This window comes from Jaculus jaculus, chromosome 11 (assembly GCF_020740685.1).
Source record: "Jaculus jaculus isolate mJacJac1 chromosome 11, mJacJac1.mat.Y.cur, whole genome shotgun sequence".
Taxonomy (NCBI): domain Eukaryota; kingdom Metazoa; phylum Chordata; class Mammalia; order Rodentia; family Dipodidae; genus Jaculus; species Jaculus jaculus.
Window position 1 is genome coordinate 16171476 of NC_059112.1, and position 21324 is coordinate 16192799.

Below are 21324 nucleotides of genomic sequence, written 5' to 3' on the forward strand. Positions count from 1 at the left end.
AGGAAAAGTCTTATCACTCTCAGATAAAACCATAAACATGCCATATTCATTTGCTGCTGTAGCTGGCCACAGTATCTCAAGGGGCTGAAACCATCCATATTTGCCATATTAAACTAAAAAGCAGGTCTTACTGGGCTCCGTGAAGGCTTGCAGGATAGGCTTTTTCCAGAAGCTCTGGTGGGGAGTCTGTTTCCCAGGCTTGCCTAGGTGTTCCAAGGACTGGTCTGAGAGCCTCGGCTCTGTCTCTTCCTCCATCTCCAAAGCTCCTGAAGGTCAGCTGAGTCCTCACCCGACACCACTTTGCTCCGTCCTTCTCCTGCCTCCCACTTCAAAGGCCAGTGGTGAGCATCCTGGGCCCTCTGAATGTTTCAGGGCCAGCTCTGTACCGCAAGCCAGCAGATTCATGAGTTTATACCATCTCAACTTCCCTTTGTCCACAGGGAGCGATATGTTCACTAGTTTTGGGGAATGAAGGATGTCTTGGGGGACCATTATTCTCTCTATATGGGCACACAGTCTTATGCCACTGAAGTTTGTATCAGTGGTGGATCACATAAGGTCATAATGGAATTGAAAACTTTTTTTTTTTTAAATTTTTTATTTATTTATTTGAGAGCGACAGACACAGAGAGAAAGACAGATAGAGGGAGAGAGAGAGAATGGGCGTGCCAGGGCTTCCAGCCTCTGCAAACGAACTCCAGATGCGTGCGCCCCCTTGTGCATCTGGCTAACGTGGGACCTGGGGAACCGAGCCTCGAACCGGGGTCCTTAGGCTTCACAGGCAAGCACTTAACCGCTAAGCCATCTCTCCAGCCCTGAAAACTTTTTATTATTAGTGTTAATATTATTATTATTTGTTTTTCGAGGTAGGGGCTCCCTCTAGTCCAGGCCGACCCGGAATCAACTATGTAGTCTCAGAGTAGCCTCAAACTCATGGCAATCCTCCTACCTCTGCCTCCCGGGTGCTGGGATTAAAGGCGTGCGCCACCACACCCTTTTAGTACTTTATTTATTTGAGAGGGAGGGAAAGAGAGAGAATGGGCACACCGGGGCCTCCCCAGCCACTGCAGATGAACTCTAGATGCATGTGCTACCGTGTGTATCTGGCTCTTACATGGGTCCTGGGAAACTGAACCCATCAAGCACCTTAACCACTAAGTCATCTCTCCAGCCCAGGAGCTGGAAACTTCTTACCCCCTTGTGATGCCATAGTTGTTATAATATGATATATTCATGCATTTATGCCGATGCCAGTGGAAACCAACTGTCAGTTGTACGGAAAGTACATGGCACACGCGGTTATGCACGGCACACGCTACTTGATAATGACAGTAAACGTCATTACGTGTTGCTGGGTTGTGTATCATGGCTTGACTGTGCGTTTGGGTCTTTTGGAGTTTCCTGTAAAACTGTGCAGCGGTTGACCAGAGGAGCCTCCTACCGCTCATGCTTGCCCGTCTTCTCGATCACATCATTTTTTCTTGCACTTGACCTAATCTCCTATTTTCTTCATCATGCCCCAACAAGCAACAGGCAGCTTCCATACATATATGTGTGTACACAGACACCATGTTGCCTATGTATGTGGTAGGCTGTACTATGTAAGTCGGTGTAGCTACTTTTTTTGTGATGGACCTAAGGACAGAATTGCTCTGTGACACATTTCTCAGTATATGTTCTTGTGGTTATGTGATCCATGACTGTCAGTGTAAAAAAATTTATAAACAGAGAGTCCTTCCCCACCACCCTGCCTCCACCAGACAGCTTTATCCCCCACTTCCACTTGCCTCAGGGATCTTAGAAATCATCTGAGTCATGAGTGTTTCAGGAAGACAGTTGTTCAAAGAAGTGAAGCTCTGAAGGAGAAGAATGGGGTGGGGGGCAGCTGCGGGGAGACATAGGACAGAGTGTGGAAGATGTGGGAGATGCCGGCGGATGCTGAGATTTTCTTGAGCTGGATTGGGTTAGGAGGAGAGATCCTTGGATCGTAGACCCATCTCCATCATTTACAAGGGAGGGGGTGGGCACCGTACAGGGAGTTCCTGTCCCACAGACTTTAAGCTAATTTAGAGACTGGAAATTGGTTACTTTTGCATGGCTGTGACCAAGAGACCCAAGAACAACTTAAAGGGAGTGTGATGGTTAATCTCTGCTTGTCAACTTGATGGGATTTAGAGTTACTGTGGAAACAAATCTCCGGGCACATCTGTGAGGGATTTTTCTCGATCAGATTAATTGAAGCAGGAAGAGCTACCCGAACGGTGGGTGGGGCCGGTCCACGGGCTGGTGATAGCGAACTGAGAAAGGAGAAAGCTAGGTGGGCCCTCGTTGCTCTCTTCTTCCTCCCTGCCGACGTGATGATGTGACGCTCGCTCCCTGCTCCGGCTGTCCCTTCACCACCGCGGTGGACTTCTCCTCAAAACTGGAAGGTGAAGACAAACCTTTTCCTTCCTAAAGCTGCTTCTGGCTGGGTGCATTGTCTCAGCACTGAGAAATTAACTGCTACCCGGAGGAATTAGTTATCTTGGCTCACAGTTTGGGGGATATCTCTCTGTCGTGTTGGGGAGGCTGTGGTCAAGCAGTTCACATCGTGGCTGCCAGAAAGCAGAGGAAAGGGGAGACAGGTAGGGCACCAGTTTAAGATGTAGTTCAGAAAGACATGCTCCTTGGTGACCACTTAGGTTCTGTCCTTCCAAAGTTCCCAGAACTTCCAAAAAATAGCATTCCCAGCTGGGAACCCAAGCCCCTAACACATTGGCTTTTGTGTGGAACACAAGCCATATTAAAACTGTTGCTATCACCACCTTTAAAAAAAATTTTTTTTTTAGTTTTTTTGTTTGTTTTTTGATGTAGGGTCTCACTCTAGCCCAGGCTGACCTGGAATTCACTATGTAATCTCAGGGTGGCCTTGAACTCACGACGATCCTCCTACCTCTGCCTCCCAAGTGCTGGGATGAAAGGCATGTGCCACCAGTCCTGGCTCGGAAGTTTAGCTTTGCACATTGGGTCACATTGTCGTCAAGGCAGTGACCCCTCACCTACCGGCAGTGATGTGAAGATACTGACACACCGACAGGAACATCGAGCCCTGTCTCAGGTGATGGGCATAAGGGCTTGGAAAGGTGGGCGCTATGAAGGACCTAGCAAACGAGGGGAGACAAATGATGGGGTGAGATGTGGTCGCCGTGTGCTCTCCTGTGCTGCTGTGATTGCACGAACGTGGACTTGAGCTATTTGGTACTTACTGCTTGTTCGATGATGATGAGGACATTTTCCCTGGAGCTCAGCCTGCTGCGTGGTCATTTCTTCCCGTGGGTAGGGATCCTTAATCATATGAGTGCACAGAAGTTGCACTCTTTTCCTTTCCTTTCCTTTCCTTTCCTTTCCTTTCCTTTCCTTTCCTTTCCTTTCCTTTCCTTTCCTTTCCTTTCCTTTCCTTTCCTTTCCTTTCCTTTCCTTTCCTTTCCTTTCCTTTCCTTTCCTTTCCTGTCCTGTCCTGTCCTGTCCTGTCCTGTCCTGTCCTGTCCTGTCCTGTCCTGTCCTGTCCTGTCCTGTCCTGTCCTGTGTGTTTTGCCCCTCCCCTCCCTTCCCCTCCCCTCCTTCTCTTCTCTTCTTTCTTTCTCTCTCTCTCTCTCTCTTCCTTCCTTCCTTCTTTCCTTCCTTCCTTCCTTCCTTCCTTCCTTCCTTCCTTCCTTCCTTCCTTCCTTTCTTCCTTTCTTTCTTTGTTTCTTTCATTCTTTCTTTGTTTCTGTCTGTCTGTCTTTTTCTTTCTTCTTTTCCTTCTTCCCTCCCTCCCTTTCTTCCTTCCTTCCTGTAATTTTTTATGAGAGAGGAGGTAGAGAGAATTGGTGCACCAGGGCCTCCAGCCACTGAAGTCAAACTCCAGATGCGTGCGCCACCTAGTGTGCATGTGTGACCTTGTGCACTTGCGTAACCTTGTGTGTCTGGCTTGGGTGGGACCTGGAGAGTTGAACATGGGTCCTTAGGCTTTGCAGGTAAGCACTTTAACCACTAAGCCATCTCTCTAGTCCTCTTCTTTAAAAATATTTTTATTTATTTATTTATTGGAAGAGAGAGAGACAGAGGGAAAGAATTAGTGTACCAGGGCCTCTAGCTACTGCAAAAGAACTTCAGACGCATGTGCCACCATGTGTATCTGGCTTACATGGGTTCTGGGGAGTTGAACCTGGGTCCTAAGCCATCTCTTCAAACTTTATTTTTTTTCTTTGAGGTAGGGTCTCTCTTTCTAGTCCAGGCTGACCTGGAATTCATTCTGTAGTCTCAGGCTGGCCTTGAACTCATGATGATCTTCCTATCTCAGCCTCCCAAGCACTGGGATTAAAGGTGTGCGCCACCACGCCTAGCTATTCTCATGGTGTGAGAATGTTTGAAGGCTACAGAATGGTGGAAGAACCTTCTTACAGATTTTGGTAGCAGATATGTTCTTGTTGCTGGGGCAAAACATCCGGCCAGAAGTAGCTTATGGGAGGACAGGATTTATGTCATGAAGGCTTACAGCTTTGAGGAGAAGCTTTATCATGACAGAAACACTTGGCAGCCAGCTCACAGCTTCACGTATCCACAGCGGAGAGAGAAACAGCATCAGCAAGCTGGCTCTGAACATACAGTGGGCCGGTTCTGATCACCTCACCCACCCCCCGCAACCCGCCTCCTCCAGCAAGATTCCATCTCCCAAAGGCCGCACTGGCTGGGGACCATGGAGGGGGCTTAATCACAAACACTATCAGCCTTCTAGACTCTGATCCTACCATTGCTCACATGTCAGTAGGACTTCCGTGTCCATGGTTCAGTCAAATGCAGATCAAAAGTATTTTAACAGGGCTGGAGAGATGGCTTAGCAGTTGCCTGAGAAACCTAAGAACCCAGGTTTGATTCCCCGGTACCCATATAAGCCAGCTGCACAAGGTGGAACATGTGTCTGAAGCTCATTTGCAGTGGGTGGAGGCCCTGGTGCACCCATTCTCTCTATCTGTCTGTCTCTCTCCCTTACTCTCAAGTAAATAGATAAAATATTCAGAAAAAATACTTTAACATTGCATCTGTACTGCGTATTTAGGTTTTTTTTTTTTTTTTGTTATTCTCTAAACATTTCAGTGAAATGACTATTTATTCTGTGGCATTTATATTCTGTTATATATTATAATTAGTTATGCATATAGATGTGCATGATGGGTAAACACTACACTGTTTTTTTGAATTTATTTTTAATTTTCATTTATTTGAGAGAAAGAGAGAAAGAATGGGCATGCCAGGACCTCCAGCCACTGCAAACAAACTCCAGATGCATGTGCCACTTTGTGCATCTGACTTACATGGGTCCTGGGGAATTGAACCTGGGTCCTTTGGCTTTGCAGGCAAGTGCCCTAACCGCTAAGCCATCCCTCTAGCCCTCCGACACCATTTTATATATAGTAGCTAAACATCTTCACGGGGGTTCATGGAACCAGTTTACTGTGAACAGTGAAGGGAGAAACCTTACTGACCTGACAAGAGTGAGATTCCTCTGGTTTCAGAAGACCATCATCTCACGGTGGGGATGGTGTGGTAAGGGGAGGTTGGATGATCATCTGTTGCCAGTGACTGACCCTAATTGGGGCTTCATGAGTGTTGTAATGGATAGAGTGGCTCCGTATAGCATTTGGTTAAGTTCACAGGCTCTTGGATTCAGCCTCTGATCACTTACTATGTATCTGGGACAAATTCCTCAACCCTGTTGGCCCTCACATTCCTTCTCTGTAGAGGTTGTAATAGTATTTAGTTCTGAGGTTGTTGTGAGAATGAACACCAGTACCTGGTACACAGTAACAACCCCATGAAGTGTTACTCTTAATAGAGTTGTCGAATGTCAGGAGGCTTAACTATTCAATTTAATTTGAATTTTTAAAAAATATTTTATTATTTTTATTTATTTATTTGAGAGTGACAAACAGAGAGAGAAAGAGGCAGGTAGATAGAGAATGGGTACGCCAGGGCCTCCAGCCACTGCAAATGAACTCCAGACATGTGCGCCCACTTGTGCATCTGGCTAACATGGGTCCTGGGAAATGGAGCCTCGAACCAGGGTCCTTAGGCTTCACAGGCAAGCGCTTAACTGTTAAGCCATCTCTCCAGCCCATACGCAAGTGGTTTCTGAAAGCTGCCGGGCTATCTACACGGTGATGTTTTATTCAGAAGTTCTTAGCAACCCTGTGCTCATTTGCCTGTCTTCCTCCAGTCTCCTTTCCTAATGGAAGATGATTGAAACCACATAGACAGGAGCTGAGGCAGTGAAGTACTTGGTTGAGAAGAACAGCAGTGGTATTGCTAATGAGAATCTCCCGGTTTACTCCTGACACCACTGCTTTCAGCGCAAACATCTCCGAACACGTCGATGAGGAGAGATGCTTAATAGTGCACTGCTCATGTGCCATCTGACTTTCTTGTTCATTTTAAAGATCATTTATTTATTTACTTATTATCTATCTATTTATTTGAGACAGAGAGAGAGGGAGAGGGAGAGAATGGGTGCACCAGGGCCTCCAGCCACTGCAAACAACTCCAGACGTGTGCGCCACCATGTACATCTGGCTTATTTGGGACCCAGAGAATTGAATGTGGATCCTTAGGCAAGCGCCTTAACCACTAAGCCATCTTTCCAGCCCTCTTGTCCATTTTAAATGCCACTGAACTTTTTTTATGTTCTCTTCTAGGGCACCAATGCCTCTGCTCTGGAAAAAGACATTGGTCCAGAGCAGTTTCCCATCAATGAACACTACTTCGGATTGGTCAATGTAAGTGTTTACTGTTTTCATCAAACACTGTAGGATATTTGACTCTCTCTGGTTGTTTGTCTGGGTTTTGTGTTTTCTGAGATAGGGTTTTGCTGTGTTGCCCTGATTTGTTTGGATGTCTCTGTGCAGACCAGACTGGCCTTGAACTTTCAATGATCTTCCTGTTTCTGCCTCCTGGGTACTTGGATTACACGTCACGTGTGCCACAATGCCCAGTTCTTGGCTGCTTTTTTTTTTTTTTTTGGAGGTAGGGTCTCACTCTACCTGAGGTTGACCTTGAATTTACTATGTAGTCTCAGGCTGGCCTTGAACTCATGGAGATCCTCCTACTTCTGCCTCAAGGCATGTGCCACCATGCCCAGCTTAGGAGTTAGGTTTTTATATAGCTCAGGCTGGCCCTTGATCTTTCTATGTAGGTGAGGATGGGGATTATAGGCATATGCCACCACACCCAGTTTATGTGGTGCTGAGGCTAGAACCTGGGGCATTTTTCAGGTTAAGTAAGTAGTCTACCAACTGAACTACATTCCCAACTGCCTGTTGTCATTTTTATCATGAGTAATTTAAAAAAAATATATTTTATTTATTTATTTCTAAGGGGAGAGAGAGAGAGGGAGAGAGAGAGAGGGAGGAAAAGAGAATATGAATGGGTAAGCCAGGGCCTCCAGCCACTACAAAGGAATGTCAGACACATATGCCCCCTTGTGCATCTGGCTTTATGTGGGCCATGGGGAATTGAACCTGGGTCCATTGGTTTTGCAGGCAAGCACCCTAACTGCTGAGCCATCTCTCCAGCCCCTCATGACTAATTTTTTTTTCTTTTTTACAGTTTTGGTAATGCACATCTTTTATTTATTTATGTTTAGAGACACAGAGACATAGCGAGTGAGTATGGGCATGCCAGGATATCTAGCAACTGCAAACGAACTCCAGATGCATGTGCCCCCTCATGCATCTGGCTTATATGGGTCCTGGAGAGTCAAACTGGGATCCTTTGGCTTTGCAGGCAAACGCCTTAACTGTTAAGCCATCTCTCCAGCCCTCATGACTAATTTTTGTTTATTTTTATTTATTATTTGAGGGTGACAGAGAAAGAGGGAAGGAGAGAGAGAGAGGAAGAAAGAGAGAGAGAGAATGGGCACACCAGGACTTCTAGCCACTGCAAACAAACTCCAGATGCATACATTCCCTTGTGCATCTGGCTAACATGGGCCCAGGGGAACTGAGCCTTGAACCGGGGTCCTTAGGCTTTGAAGGCATGCACCTTAACCACTAAGCCATCTCTCCAACCCTCATGACTAATTTTTAAGTAATTGTTCATATGCTGTAGTTAGTAGAAGTTACAAAGGTTAGAGAGGGGCATTTAAATCTATTCTTAAAAGCACTTAGTTGCCTATTCCAAAAGGAATTTAATCCCTATGTTATTGGTTCAAATTCTTGCCCCTTCTCTTTCCCTCATGCTTTGTGGGATTCCCTTGGCACACATGGCTTTCATGGCAAGTCCGTTAGCCTTTGTGGCCACATCTGCTTTGGTCTGCTTCTTTCTCGTGTGGGTGAACTTCTCAGGCAGTCTTTGTTTTGGTGTGCACCAGCGTACCCAGCATTTACAAGTGTTACTCAAGAGTCATCTGTACCTGGCTGACACTAGAACGTAAACTTGGCAGGGCCCTTACCTGAAGCAGGGGCAGAAATAGAGCCAGTTTCTCTCAGAATTACTGGGCCTCAGTTTCCTTGTGCTCAGCAGCAGCTCTCTTGCACTTGGCTAGACCGAAGGCTGTACTTCCTTGGTAAGTGGATGACAGCCACGCGATCCCATGCTTGCTCTCTGGAATAGATGTTTCAGTTGACATCCGTGTCGGGTCATGAACACGTAGGTTTTTGGAACACCTCTGCTGGTGTCCCACTGCCTTTGTGAGGTGTACCTGGGGAATCTGGGAATATTCTCCACAGGTAAATGTCGCGCTGGATATCCAGGAAGGAGTGCTGGCTTCCATGCAATACAGAGCTGATCTGGAAACCTGCCTGTGCTGTTCACTAGCTGTGTGATCCGGGCAGGTCACTTGTCTTCTGGGATCCTCTTTCTGTGTCTGTCAAATGGGACGTGGAGCGGTTTCTCTTAGAGGAGGAAGAGAGCTCCTGTGGGAGACCCGGCTACGCGGCGGAGGCATGTTGTGAACACTTGTCAAATACTCCTTTTATTTACCCGGAGTTCTTCACTAGATCAGACCAATCATGACTGGGGCAAAAGTGGGGTGCTAAAGGGCAGATGACAGTCTGGAAAAAGGCTGCCCAGAGCTCTGGTGATATTAGGCATTGTGTTGGTTAAAATACTGACTTTTAAAAAAATATTTTATTTTTATTTATTTATTTGACAGAGAGAGAGAGGGAGAGAGAGAGAGAGAATGGGTGCACCAGGGCCTCTGCTACTGCAAATGAACTCCAGATGCATGTGCCCCCTTGTTCATTTGGCTAATGTGGGTCCCGGGGAGTCGAACCTGGATCCTTTGGCCTTGCAGGCAAACACCTTAACTGCTAAGCCATCCCTCCAGCCCTAAAGCACTAACTTTTAATTTTTAATGCAGTTATCTTTTCGTAGCTGTTATACAGGGACCTTTGCTTAGCCTTCTGAAGATAGTTATTCAAGCCATGGGAATTCTTCCCTGGCTAAGGAAAATCCAAGTGCAGACTGTGGAGAAAAGGAAAGAATTAAGGTCATTGCCTGGCTTGTGGAAAAATTATAAGAGCTCTGTTTATTTTTTTAATTTTTTTAAAATTTATTTGAGAGCGACAGACACAGAGAGAAAGACAGATAGAGGGAGAGAGAGAGAATGGGCGCGCCAGGGCTTCCAGCCTCTGCAAACGAACTCCAGACGCATGCGCCCCCTTGTGCATCTGGCTAACATGGGACCTGGGGAACCAAGCCTCAAACCGGGGTCCTTAGGCTTCACAGGCAAGCGCTTTACCACTAAGCCATCTCTCCAGCCCAAGAGCTCTGTTTATTAATCGTTTTGTTTATGTTCTCTTGAATGGTAATATATGATGGTTCTAGCCACTCTGTTACATACTTATGTCAATGCAAATTTAAATATATGAGAATGTGTTCTGTTTTTTAAAATTTTTATTCATTTTTATTTATTTATTTGAGAGTGACAGAGAGAGAAAGAGGCAGAGAGAGAGAGAGAGAGAATGGGTGCGCCAGGGCTTCCCGCCACTGCAAATGAACTCCAGATGCGTGTGCCCCCTTGTGCATCTGGCTAACGTGGGTCCTGGGGAATCCAGCCTCGAACCGGGGTCCTTAGGCTTCATAGGCAAGCGCTTCACCGCTAAGCCATCTCTCCAGCCCAAGTGTTCTGGTTTAACAAATGTAAAGATGTCATGGAAGTACCGCCAAGCAGTGGTCTCATGCCCTGGAAGACCCCGCCAGCCACGAACCTATTCTTACACAGTGTCAAGGTTCTGTTTCTGTCTCTTACAATGCTTCATAATCTGGGCTGTTAATCTTGTTGTTTCCTTAGTTTCTTTTTTCTTTTCTTTTCGAGTTCATTGTACTGAGAAGGAATGATCCTAAAGTGCAGGTCTCAATGTGTCCTCCCACAGAGCAGGTCTTGAGTCACTTGGAAGCCAGTGAGATAATGACTTTTCCCTTTATAGCCATAATCTCCGTATCTATGATAGTGAGAGGGATAAAGTGTTACACTGCGTGGGCCCTAATCTGATTGTAGGAGACCAGCCTTGGGTGATAGTGTATTGGGACAATTACCACTTTGCAAGAAACAAGAGGCAGAGTCATTTAGGAGTTAAGCTGTGGGAGGCTGGGATTATGGCTCGAGGAGACGCGGCTTTCCTCCGCTCTGTTGGAAGTAGGGACAGCTTTTGCCGTCTGAGCCAAGGGTGAGGGCACCAAGATCTGGAAAGAGAAAAACAAAACCAGGCTCCGAATGAGCAGCTCCTCCGTTTCTTTCTTTTCTCTTTGTCGTGCTGAGAATCGAAACCAAGGCCTCTCATGTGCTAGGGAAACGTGCCACTCCTGGGCCACACCTCTGGCCCCTCATTTCCTAAATTTTGATTCGAATTTTTATTTTCACAGTCATGGTTTCACCGTATAGCCCCAGCTGGTGTGTGCTTCACTATGTGGCCCAGCTGGCCTCCGACACGCGGTGATCGTCCTGCCTCGGTCGTGAGCTTTGTGATGTGCCGCACCGTGACACTAGCTGCTTTTCTGAGTTTCTATGTTATGTAGATTTTTTTTTGTCTTCTTTTTACATGTGTATGTGGTGTGTGTGTGTGTGTGTGGGGGAGGGTGCATGCATGTGGAGGCTGGGGTCTTCCCTAACTGCTCTCCACTTTTATTCTTTCTTTGCATTTTTCGAGGTAGGCTCTCACTCTAGCCCAGGCTCCTAGAATTCACTATGGAGTCTCAGGGTGGCCTCGAACTCATAGCAATCCTCCTACCTCTGCCTCCTGAGTGCTGGGATTAAAGGCATACACCACCACGCCTGGCTGGCTGGTTGTGTTTTGGTTTTTTGAGGTAGAGCTCACTGTAGCCCAGTCTGACCTGGAATTCACTATGTAGTCTCAGGCTGCCTCTGTCCCACAGTGATCCTCCTCCCTCTGTCTCCCGAGTGCTGGGATTATAAGGCATGTGCCACCATGTCTGGCTTCCACCTTATTCTTTATGAGAAGGTCCCTCCCACGGAACCTAGAGCTCACTGACTGAGCTTGGCCAGCAAACCCCAGGCAGTCAGTTCTCTCTGCTTCCCTGGCGCCGGGATTAGAGGCCCTGGTGGCTCTGCCTGGCATTTCTAGCTGGGCTCTCATGCTGATGTGGCAGGTGCCTTCACAGAGTGAGCTCTCTCCCCAGCCCTTGTCGCTCCTTCTGAGCACCAGAAGGTCTCATTGGATTCCTTCCCTGCCATTGCGGTTAATGTCATTTCACAGACTTATTTAAAGAAGCACCGTAATTATGAGCAGTGCCCTCCCTTTACCTGTGGGGGGGGGGCATGTTACAGGACCTCCCAATGGATGCCTGAAATTGTGGGTAGTACCCTACCTAGACTATGTTTCTTCCATATGCTTATGCTGTGATAAATCAAAATAACGTTATAAATCAGACACAGCAAGAGATTAACAGTAGTCACCAATCACTAATGTTCTAATAAAATAGGAAGAAATGAACACAATGTATTGTAAAATTATCAGCTCATGTTGTTACTTTTTAAATAGTTTTTAAAATTTTTTTCTTCATTTTTATTTATTTGAGAGAGACAGACACAGAGAGAAAGAGGCAGATAGAAACAGAGAGAGAGAGAGAGAGAGAGAGAGAGAGAGAGAGAAAGACAGACAGACAGACAGAGACAATGGGCGCGCCAGGGCCTCCAGCCACTGCAAACAAACTCTAGATGCATGCGCCTCCTTGTGCATCTGGTTAACGTGGGTTCTGGAGAATTGAGCCTTCAAGCAGGGTCCTTAGGCTTCATAGGCAAGCACTTAACCGCTAAGCCATCTCTCCAGCTCAGGTTTTTTTTTCCCACCCCTACCCCCCAGCACTCCCGCCATGAATGTCCCGCGGTGGACGCCAGCCCAGGTTTTTAATATTTTTATTTGTTTATTTTTCAGAGAAAGATAGAAAGAGGCAGATACAGAGAGAATGGGTGCACCAGGGACTCCAGCCACTGCAAACGAACTCCAGACGCAACCACCACCTTATGTGTCTGGCTTTACTTGGGTTCTAGGGACTCGAACCTGGGTCCTTTGGCTTGGCAGACAAGCGCCTTAACCGCTAAGCCATCTCTCCAGCCCTCATTTTGTTTCTTAATTGTAGTTTGGGCCCATCATAAAGTACTGCAAGGGTTCATTGAATGCAAACAGCATGTGGCACTCTGACTCTGGGTGTGAGACCTAGAATGTCTGAGTCGTGGGCGGGCACGGTATACAATATGGAAACCACAGACAAGGGTGGGGGGTGGTTCACGCCTTGGGCAGGACAGCGCTGAATGGGGTGAGACTCTATCATATCTTCACAGTTTGATTCCCAGTTGAAAATGTATGAATTGTCTTTATTTCTGGAATTTTCCGTTTCATGTTTCCGGGCTGTGGTTGACTGCCCATCACTGAAGGTGCGGAAAGATAATCTCCAGAGAAGGGGGGATGACTTGGTGCTTCTAGTCCTTTCCAGGAGCGGCTGCATGGAGCAGTTAGCTAGTCTTGTAATGAACGTGGCAGGCCAGGCTCCGATCCGGGGAAGTGGGGACCGGCAGGTTCATGGATCTTGGCTGTTCCCGGGGTGGCTTGTCCCCCAGACAGTGATTTGCACCACCCTTCTTGTCCCCTGACAGTTTGGAAACACATGCTACTGTAACTCCGTGCTTCAGGCATTGTATTTCTGCCGGCCGTTCCGGGAGAATGTGTTGGCATACAAGGCCCAGCAAAAAAAGAAGGAAAACTTGCTGACGTGCCTGGCAGACCTTTTCCACAGCATTGCCACGCAGAAGAAGAAGGTTGGCGTCATCCCACCAAAGAAGTTCATCTCGAGGCTGAGAAAGGAGAACGGTGAGTGCTGTGCACATCACGGGGCTAGGCTTGTGGCGTAAGGGAAACCGACGGTTTCTTTGTATGGAAAAGCTGATGTTCATAAGGGGAAAATAAGAATGCTCAGCCGAGTAGCTGAATCTTTTTGGTTTTTCGAGGTAGGATTTCACTTTAGTTCAGGCTCACCTGGAATTCACTCTGTAGTCTCAGGGTGGCCTCGAACTCCACGGTGATCCTCCTACCTCTGCCTCCCGAGTGCTGGGATTAAAGGCGTGCGCCACCACGCCCGGCTTCAAGCATCATTTTTCAAGAGGAGACATTTCTTCTCTACCCAATATACATAAAATAAGAACCAGATTGGAAATATACTTAAAAAATTAAGATTTAACATCCTATTTTTTTTCTTTTTTAAAATTTATTTTACATATTTTCAAGGAGAGAGTGAGAGAGAACAGCCATCTTTGTGCATGTGGTTTCCTGGAGCTATCTAGCTTTGCAAGCAAGCACCTTTAACCACTGAGCCATTTCTCCAGCATTTTAGAATGATCTTTTTCTTCCTCCCTCCTTCCCTCTCTCCCGTCCATTCTTCCTTCTTTTTTCTTTTCCTCCCCTCCCTCTCTTCCTTATTCCATGTCTCCTTCTTCCTTTCTCTTATCCTCCATCTCCCCCTCTCATTCTTTCATTCATTCTTCTTTATTTCTCTGTCTCTCTCTCTCTGGGTTAAATCATTGTAAGAAAAACAATTGCCCCAGGCACCTTCTGCAGGGCCGCTCATACGATTTAGTAGGCTAATGCAGCGATTGAATAGAATACTATCTTATGAACTATGATTAATGTAAGTGCCTGTTGCCTAACCCAAGGCTCAGGGCTGCCACTGTTTGACTGAAGTTGCCCCCACAGGCTCATGTATGTTCAGTGCATGGGTGATTGGCCTCCAGCTGGGGTTGCTATTTTGGGAGGTTTTGGATATTTTAGGAGGTGGGGCTTAACTAAGGGAAATAGGCCACTGGGGACATGCCTTTGAAGGTTATACTGAGCTCGTAGTCTCCTTTTAATTCTCTATTTCCTATACACCATGAGCTGAGCAGTTTCTGCGACCATGTTCTGTCTAAGCATATAGAGCAAAGCACTTGTGGACTAGAAGCTCTGAAACTGTGAGTCAAATAAATTCATCCTTCAAGTTGTTTCTGTCAGGCATTTCTTTTTTTGTTGTTTGTTTTGTTTTTTCAAGGTAGGGTCTCACTCTAGCCCAGGCTGACCTGAAATTCACTATGCAGTCTCAGGGTGGCCTTGAACTCATGGCGATCCTCCTACCTCTGCCTCCCAAGTGCTGGGATTAAAGGCGTGCGCCACCATTCCCAGCACTGTCAGGCATTTTTAATATTTTATTTATTCATTTATTTGAGAAAGAGAGAGAGAGAATGGGAGCACCAAGGCCTTCAGCCACTGCAAACGTGCTCCAGATGCACGCAGCACTTTGTGCATCTGGCTTACATGGGACCTGGAGAGTTGAACCAGGGTCTTTTGGCTTTTCAGACAAGTACCTTAACCATCTCTCCAGTCCCTTTTAATATATTTTATTTATTTATTGATTCTGTCAGTTTTTTTTTTTTTTGTCACAGTGGTAAGATAAGTAATAATATAACCTGTTTTCTATTTGCCTAAGACAATGGCAGAATATCAAATAGATACCTTTATATGATGAAAATGTCCTATCACCTGACTTTTCTGCTTGTTTCACGATGCTCCCTCCCCACCACCACCACTGTCTTCTTGGTTTTGGAGGAAAATTGCAGTAGAAATGAAGTGCGCATTCCAGAAATTTTCCAGTTGGTAACATTTTCTGTCTACAGGACTATTTCATATGGCAACTTGTATCTGTCCTTAGTCTTCCTTACCCCATTAGCCTGTCACAATTAACCAGATGTTTGTTTCACAAAGTCTTGTTCAATTTGGTTGCTGCCTTTAGAAGTTTCTACAGTTTATGTGTGATTGTATAAAAGCGACTCAAGTGGAGAAGGAAGTCAAGCCCCCCCCCCCCATCTAGCTGTGAGCAGATCAGTAACGAGGCTTCCCCATTCCTTGTCTGTCCTGACAGAAGGCTTCTGTTGTATTTGTACTGGGTTTCAGAGCGTGGTTAGAAAGATACTTACCCACATATGCTTTTTGTCTCCCTTAACCTGGTTTTGGGTTCAATTATACCTTTTGGAAAGAGATTCCAGTGGCTGTGGAAGAATTGTCCAATGATTAATTAGTCACCAGTGGTGATATCATAGTAAAAATTGATATTCTTTCAGGACCCTTGTCAAGTTCTTGATGTTTTTCCATAGGATGAATAAGGATGTTGATCACTACACGTGACTGCAAGGAAACAAAGGAAATTAATTCTTGGTGTGTGGCAGGCAAAATGGAAAGGAACGATGCTTTTGAAAGTTACCCATTACAGGAGCTGTAGAGATGGCTCAGTGTTTAAGGCATTTGTCTACAAAACCCAGTACCCTGAGTTCGATTCCCCTGTTCCCTATGTAAAGCCAGATAAACAATGTGGCATATGCATCTGGAGTTCATTTGCAGTGGCTAGAGGCCCTGAGGCACCCATTCTCTTTCTCTCTGTCTCTCACTCTCTTCTCTCTGTCTCCCTCTGCTTGCAAATAAAAGTAAAAGAAAGTTACCAGTCACAGCTACCTAAGAATATTGAATCATTCATATTCACCTTTTCAATATATAAACTGAGGCATGGCGTGGAGAACTAAACATGTGTGTCTCTCTTGAAGAAGCCCAGTGTGAACGCATGCCTTCTCCCTTCCAGATCTCTTTGATAACTTCATGCAGCAGGACGCACACGAATTTTTAAATTATTTGCTGAACACGATCGCAGACATCCTGCAGGAAGAGAAGAAACAGGAAAAACAAAACGGGAAGTTAAAAAATGGCAACATGAACGAACCTGCGGAGAATAATAAGCCGGAACTCACCTGGGTCCATGAGATTTTTCAGGGAACTCTCACCAATGAAACCCGATGCTTGAACTGTGAAACTGTAAGTGCCCGGGGGTTCTCCTGTGTGTGCATGTGTGCACGCGCGCGTGCGTGCTTGTGTGTGCGCGCGCGGAGTGATTCTGTCTTCTATAGGCAGTCAGTTCTGTTGATGGTGCTCATGAAGTCAAGTACAAACTTTGGGATGACGTTTCACCTGGCTGGGGTAGAGGAATGAGGGATGTTTTAGCTGCCGTAGAAGAATGAGGGTACATCACCTGAAATGCCAGTTTGTTTTGCTCCACAGGCAAATGTAAGGTCAAAAAAGTGTTGAAGTGGACTATGACCCATTACGATTTTGGTTGTGAGGAGCTCAGGTATGGTTTAGAACACACCGTTCCCGACTGATGGGTAGTGAGTGAACTTGATGTCAGAAGACCGGGTCTTGTTTTTGCAGCTTATAGGTGAGGTGAGCCGCAGAGCTATTTTGAGGGTTGGGCGAGCTTCTGTGTTCAGAAGTGTCTTTCTTCCCTGTGGTGGGCACTTTTGTTAGTGGATTTAAAGACATCTTCTCGGGGATGCAGAGATGGCTTAGCGGTTAAGGTGCTTGCCTGCGAAGCCTAAGGACCCATGTTCTATTCTTCAGATCCCATGTAGGCTGGATGCACAAAGGTGAGGCAAGCGCAAGGTCTCACATGCCCACTAGGTGGCGCAGGTGTCTGGAGTTTGATCTCAGTGGCTGAGGCCTTGACATGCCAATTCTCTCTCTCTGTCTCTCTCTAAAAAAAATGAAGATAAGTTTTCTAGATTGTGATTGAGAATGACATATTTGCTTGAGAGGGAGAGAGGGAGGGAGAATGGGAAAGAGAGAATGAGAGTAAGCATGGTGGTCCAGAGCCTCTTGCCACTGCAAATCAACTCCAGATGCTGTGCTACTTTATGCAGCTGGCTTTATGTGGGTACTGGGGCATTGAACCCTGGGACATCAGGCTTTGCAAGCAAGCACCTTTTAACCATTGAGATCTCTCTCCAGCCCTTGCTTCTTAAAGTGAACTTGAACTCTGTGAGTGGCCTCGTAGTTTGCTGGTGGAGAGCCCACCTGGCTGAGTTTCTCTGCCGGTCCTGACTCTCAAAGGCTGTGGGACCTGTGTCTGTCGTTTCTGTTCTCTGCCTGCCCTGTCCCCCTCTGTAACATGGGGGTGAGGAGTGCAGAGGAAGGGTGCTGTCTTATCATATGTTGCTGAGAGGAGTCCATGGGTCCATCCACACTTGTAAAACAGAGTCCCGCTTGATACATAACAAGTATTCAATAAATGTCATCTATTGTTTTTCTAAGTACCTAAAAAGTGTGGAAAGTCTGTGGGATTCTTAGGGAATCTCATAGTTGCTTGATAGTGTGTGTAACATTCTATCCGAATGCGCATCTTTCTGCGGAAAGAGAGAATAGCTTTTAACAGACTCTGCTAAGGCCTGTGTAGTCTATTTGGGCTGCTATACCAATAAATCAGGCTCTCCTAAATGTTCCATTTGGAACCCCTTTTAGCCCAAGAAGGGCTGTTAAAATTTTGCTTATTTATTTGTATATGTATTTCTTTTTTTTTAATAAGCCCCACAACCAGCTCTAGAGTCTATGTATGTTTATATTTTTTCTTTTTTCATATTTTTCCTTTTTTTATATTATTTTTTGGTCATTTTTTATTTATTTATTTGAGAGCGACAGACACAGAGAGAAAGACAGATAGAGGGAGAGAGAGAGAATGGGCGTGCCAGGGCTTCCAGCCACTGCAGACGAACTCCAAACACGTGCACCCCCTTGTACATCTGGCTAACGTGGGACCTGGGGAACCAAGCCTCGAACCAGGGTCCTTAGGCTTCACAGGCAAGGGCTTAACTGCTAAGCCATCTCTCCAGCCCTATATTTTTCCTTTTTATTTATTTACTTGAGAGAGAAAGAGGGAGATGGAGAGAGAGAATGGGTGCACCAGGACCTCCAGCCACTGAAAATGAACTCCAGATGCGTGCACCCCCTTGTGCATCTGACTAGCATGTGTCCTGGGGAACCGAGCCTCAAATCAGGGTCCTTAGGCTTCATTAGGCAAGTGCTTAACCGCTAAGCCATCTCTCCAGCCCTCTAATGTCCTTTTCAACAATGTTGGTAAACACATTCTATTATGTTCATTGTAGAAACAATTAGAAAACACTGCTAAATAAGAAAGCGACTAAAAATTACCAGCACTCTTCCCACCCAGAGATGATAAATTTGTACCATTTTCTAAAAATTGTGATCACATTAACCCACAGCTCTGAATATTTAAAAATATATCTTTGCAAAGCAATTTCTTAAAAAAAAAAATATCTTTCTAGAGCTCTACCCTCCTCCTCCTTCCCTCTTCTCTCCTTTTCTCCTTCCATTTATGCCAGTAAAATTCAAATAAATACAAAAGCAGAGAGAATAGCGTAGCACCCATGCAGACATTATCCCGAGTCAGAGAGTGCTAACACTTTAGCATGCCTCCATTTTCTCTCCTCCCTTAGCTTGACTTAGTTTTTACTTATTTATTTTAAAAATATTTTATTTTTACTTATTTATTTGAAAGAGAGAGAGAGAGGCAGGTAGAGAGAGAATGGGCATTCCAGAGCCTCTTGCCACTGTTGGCAAACTCCAGACACTTGTGCCACACTTCGCGTGCCAGACTTGCCATGGTTACTGTGGAATCTAAGCTGGCCTAGAAGGCTTTGCACATGAGGGTCTATAACCACTGAGCCCTCTCCCCAGCCCCTCCCTAAGTCTGAGCGAAGCCCAGATCTGTTCTGTGAGGTTCCACTTACTTGGTCTACAGCATCCCATGGACTCTGGCCAGAACCTGGAAACCCAATCTTCAACGGGCACATTCTATTTTTAGCCCGTTCTAATTGTTAGAAAGCCCTCTACTTTCTAAGAAAGTACATGGCCCGCAGGCTTTTATTCTGCTATACAAATGAGCAGGACTTAGTGTTAGAGAAGACTCAGTGAGAAAGCCCAACGAAGGCCCCTTGGAGCATGCTTGTAGGGTATGCTGTGTGCTCAGTTCAGTCGGAATGGCCAAGGCCCACGTTTGTGAAACCTCACAGTGGGTTAAGCTGCCCTAGGTCCCTTGGGCGGGGGGGGGGGGGGCACCTTGCCTTTGTCCCTGCCAAATTCTCTTACACCTCCAATTGGGAAAAACCTCTGTGGCAGTCTTCATGTTTTCTGAAAACAATGACTGTTTTTTTGCCCGGGCCTCACTCTTTGTAAATGTTGCAGTGCAGATGTCAACCGAAAGGTGTGTGGAGATGGATGATTTCACGCTGTGGCCGGTTGGGAGAGGGGACTTAGCCAGGGCTGACTTGACCACGTGACCTTGACAAAAGCACTTCACAATCGGGGCCGCAGGATTTCCCACTCTAGGTGAACTGCTCCCTTGCCTGTCCTTTATTGCACTGATGGAGCCAAAATGTTGCTCTAAAAACTGCTTTACTGGGCTGGAGGGATGGCTTAGCGGTTCAGGCTCTAGCCTGCAAAGCTGAAGGATCCCAGGTTTGAGTCCCTGGGACCCACGTAAGCCAGATGCACAAGGGGGGGGGGGCCAGCATGCTTCTGGAAGCTCGTTTGCAGCGGCTGAAGGCCCGAGCGCATCCATTCTCTCTTTCGCTACCTGCCTCTTTCTTTCTCAAATATAAATTAAACAACAACAACAAAAACAGCTGCTTTACTAAGGACCAATTGCACAGCCCCTGTTGCTTTGTTGGCAGAGGTGCAGAGGTCCCAGTGGGTCCAACAGAGCTTCTGAGGCCTAGGCAGACATAAGGCGAAGCAGGGTGATAGAGGAGGTCGCTAACTCAGTGGAGATTCCCGGCCTGTGGTGGTTCCAGTGTGAATGGATGTCCCCACCCCATAGCCTCAAGGTGTTATTTTATTTAATTTTTTGGTTTTTCGAGGTAGGGTCTCACTCTAGCCCAGGCTGACCTGGAATTCACTATGGAGTCTCAAGGTGGGCTTGAACTCATGGGGATCCTCCTACCTCTGCCTCTCGAGTGCTGGGATTAAAGGCGTGCGCCACCACACCCGGCAACCCTCAAGGTAATTTTGATTAAGGCTAAGTAAGCTTCCTGCTTAAGTCTCCAGCAGCCTGTAAAGAGGAGGTGTCACTTGGGGACAGATCTTAGGGACCAGCCCCAAGGTTTGTTTAGGGGCAGCTCTTGATTTTAGCCCACAGGTGTGGAGAAAGCAATTTGAGCTCCAGGGCTTTGGCTTGTTGGTGTTTGCTTGCTGCAGTTTTTCGTTTTGTTTTTTCCTCTGCTTGGATCTACGGAAGTCGGCAGCTTCATCTGCCATTGGTGGAGTTTCCCTGGGTCTGTAAGCTGAAATAAATCCCTTCCTCCCATAAGCTGTGTCTGGTTAGATATGTGTCCCAGCAACTTGGAGCTGACGCCAGGGGCAGAGTTTCAGATGGCTACTTCCCCATGGGTACCTTGCCAGCAAGCTAACTGTCACCATGGCTGCGCCCTGTGGAATGTTTTCCACTAACTCAGGAAATTTAGAAGCACACCTGAAGACAGCCTTACTTATCAAGGCTTACCAAAGCTCATGATTTTTTAAAATTAGATTTATTTGTTTGCGAGCAGAGAGAGAGAGAAACAGACAGACAGACAGACAGACAGAATGGATGCACGAGGGCCTCTAGCTATTGCAAATGAACTCCAGAAGCATGTGTTACTTTGTGCATCTGGCTTATGTGGGTACTGGGGAATTAAACTTGGGTCCTTAGTCTTTGCAGACAAGCACCTTAACCGCCAAACCATCTCTCCAGCCCAAAGCTCATGATTTATATGTATGGCCTAAATGTTGATTCCTTCTGTTAATTGACTTGTGATTATTTTAAGACAACAAGCCGGATCTCTTCCTGTTATTGAACTGCATTTGTTGGGGGCCTGGAGAGGAAGAGCTCCATGTTTAAGATGTCACTGAGAGTATTAGAATCTCTTAGTGATCTCTGTTTCCTTGGAGACAG

The 21324-nt window shown here is 46.2% G+C and overlaps 1 protein-coding gene across 1 annotated transcript in view; it reads left to right on the forward strand.

Annotated features, from left to right (window-relative positions):
• Nucleotides 1-21324, forward strand: part of Usp46 (ubiquitin specific peptidase 46) — a 76161-nt gene that overhangs the window by 31963 nt on the left and 22874 nt on the right. Inside the window, exons 2-4 of the mRNA XM_045161694.1 lie at nt 6711-6791; nt 13127-13340; nt 16129-16358. Coding sequence (XP_045017629.1) covers nt 6711-6791; nt 13127-13340; nt 16129-16358 — 525 coding nt within the window. The remainder of the gene's footprint in view (nt 1-6710; nt 6792-13126; nt 13341-16128; nt 16359-21324) is intronic.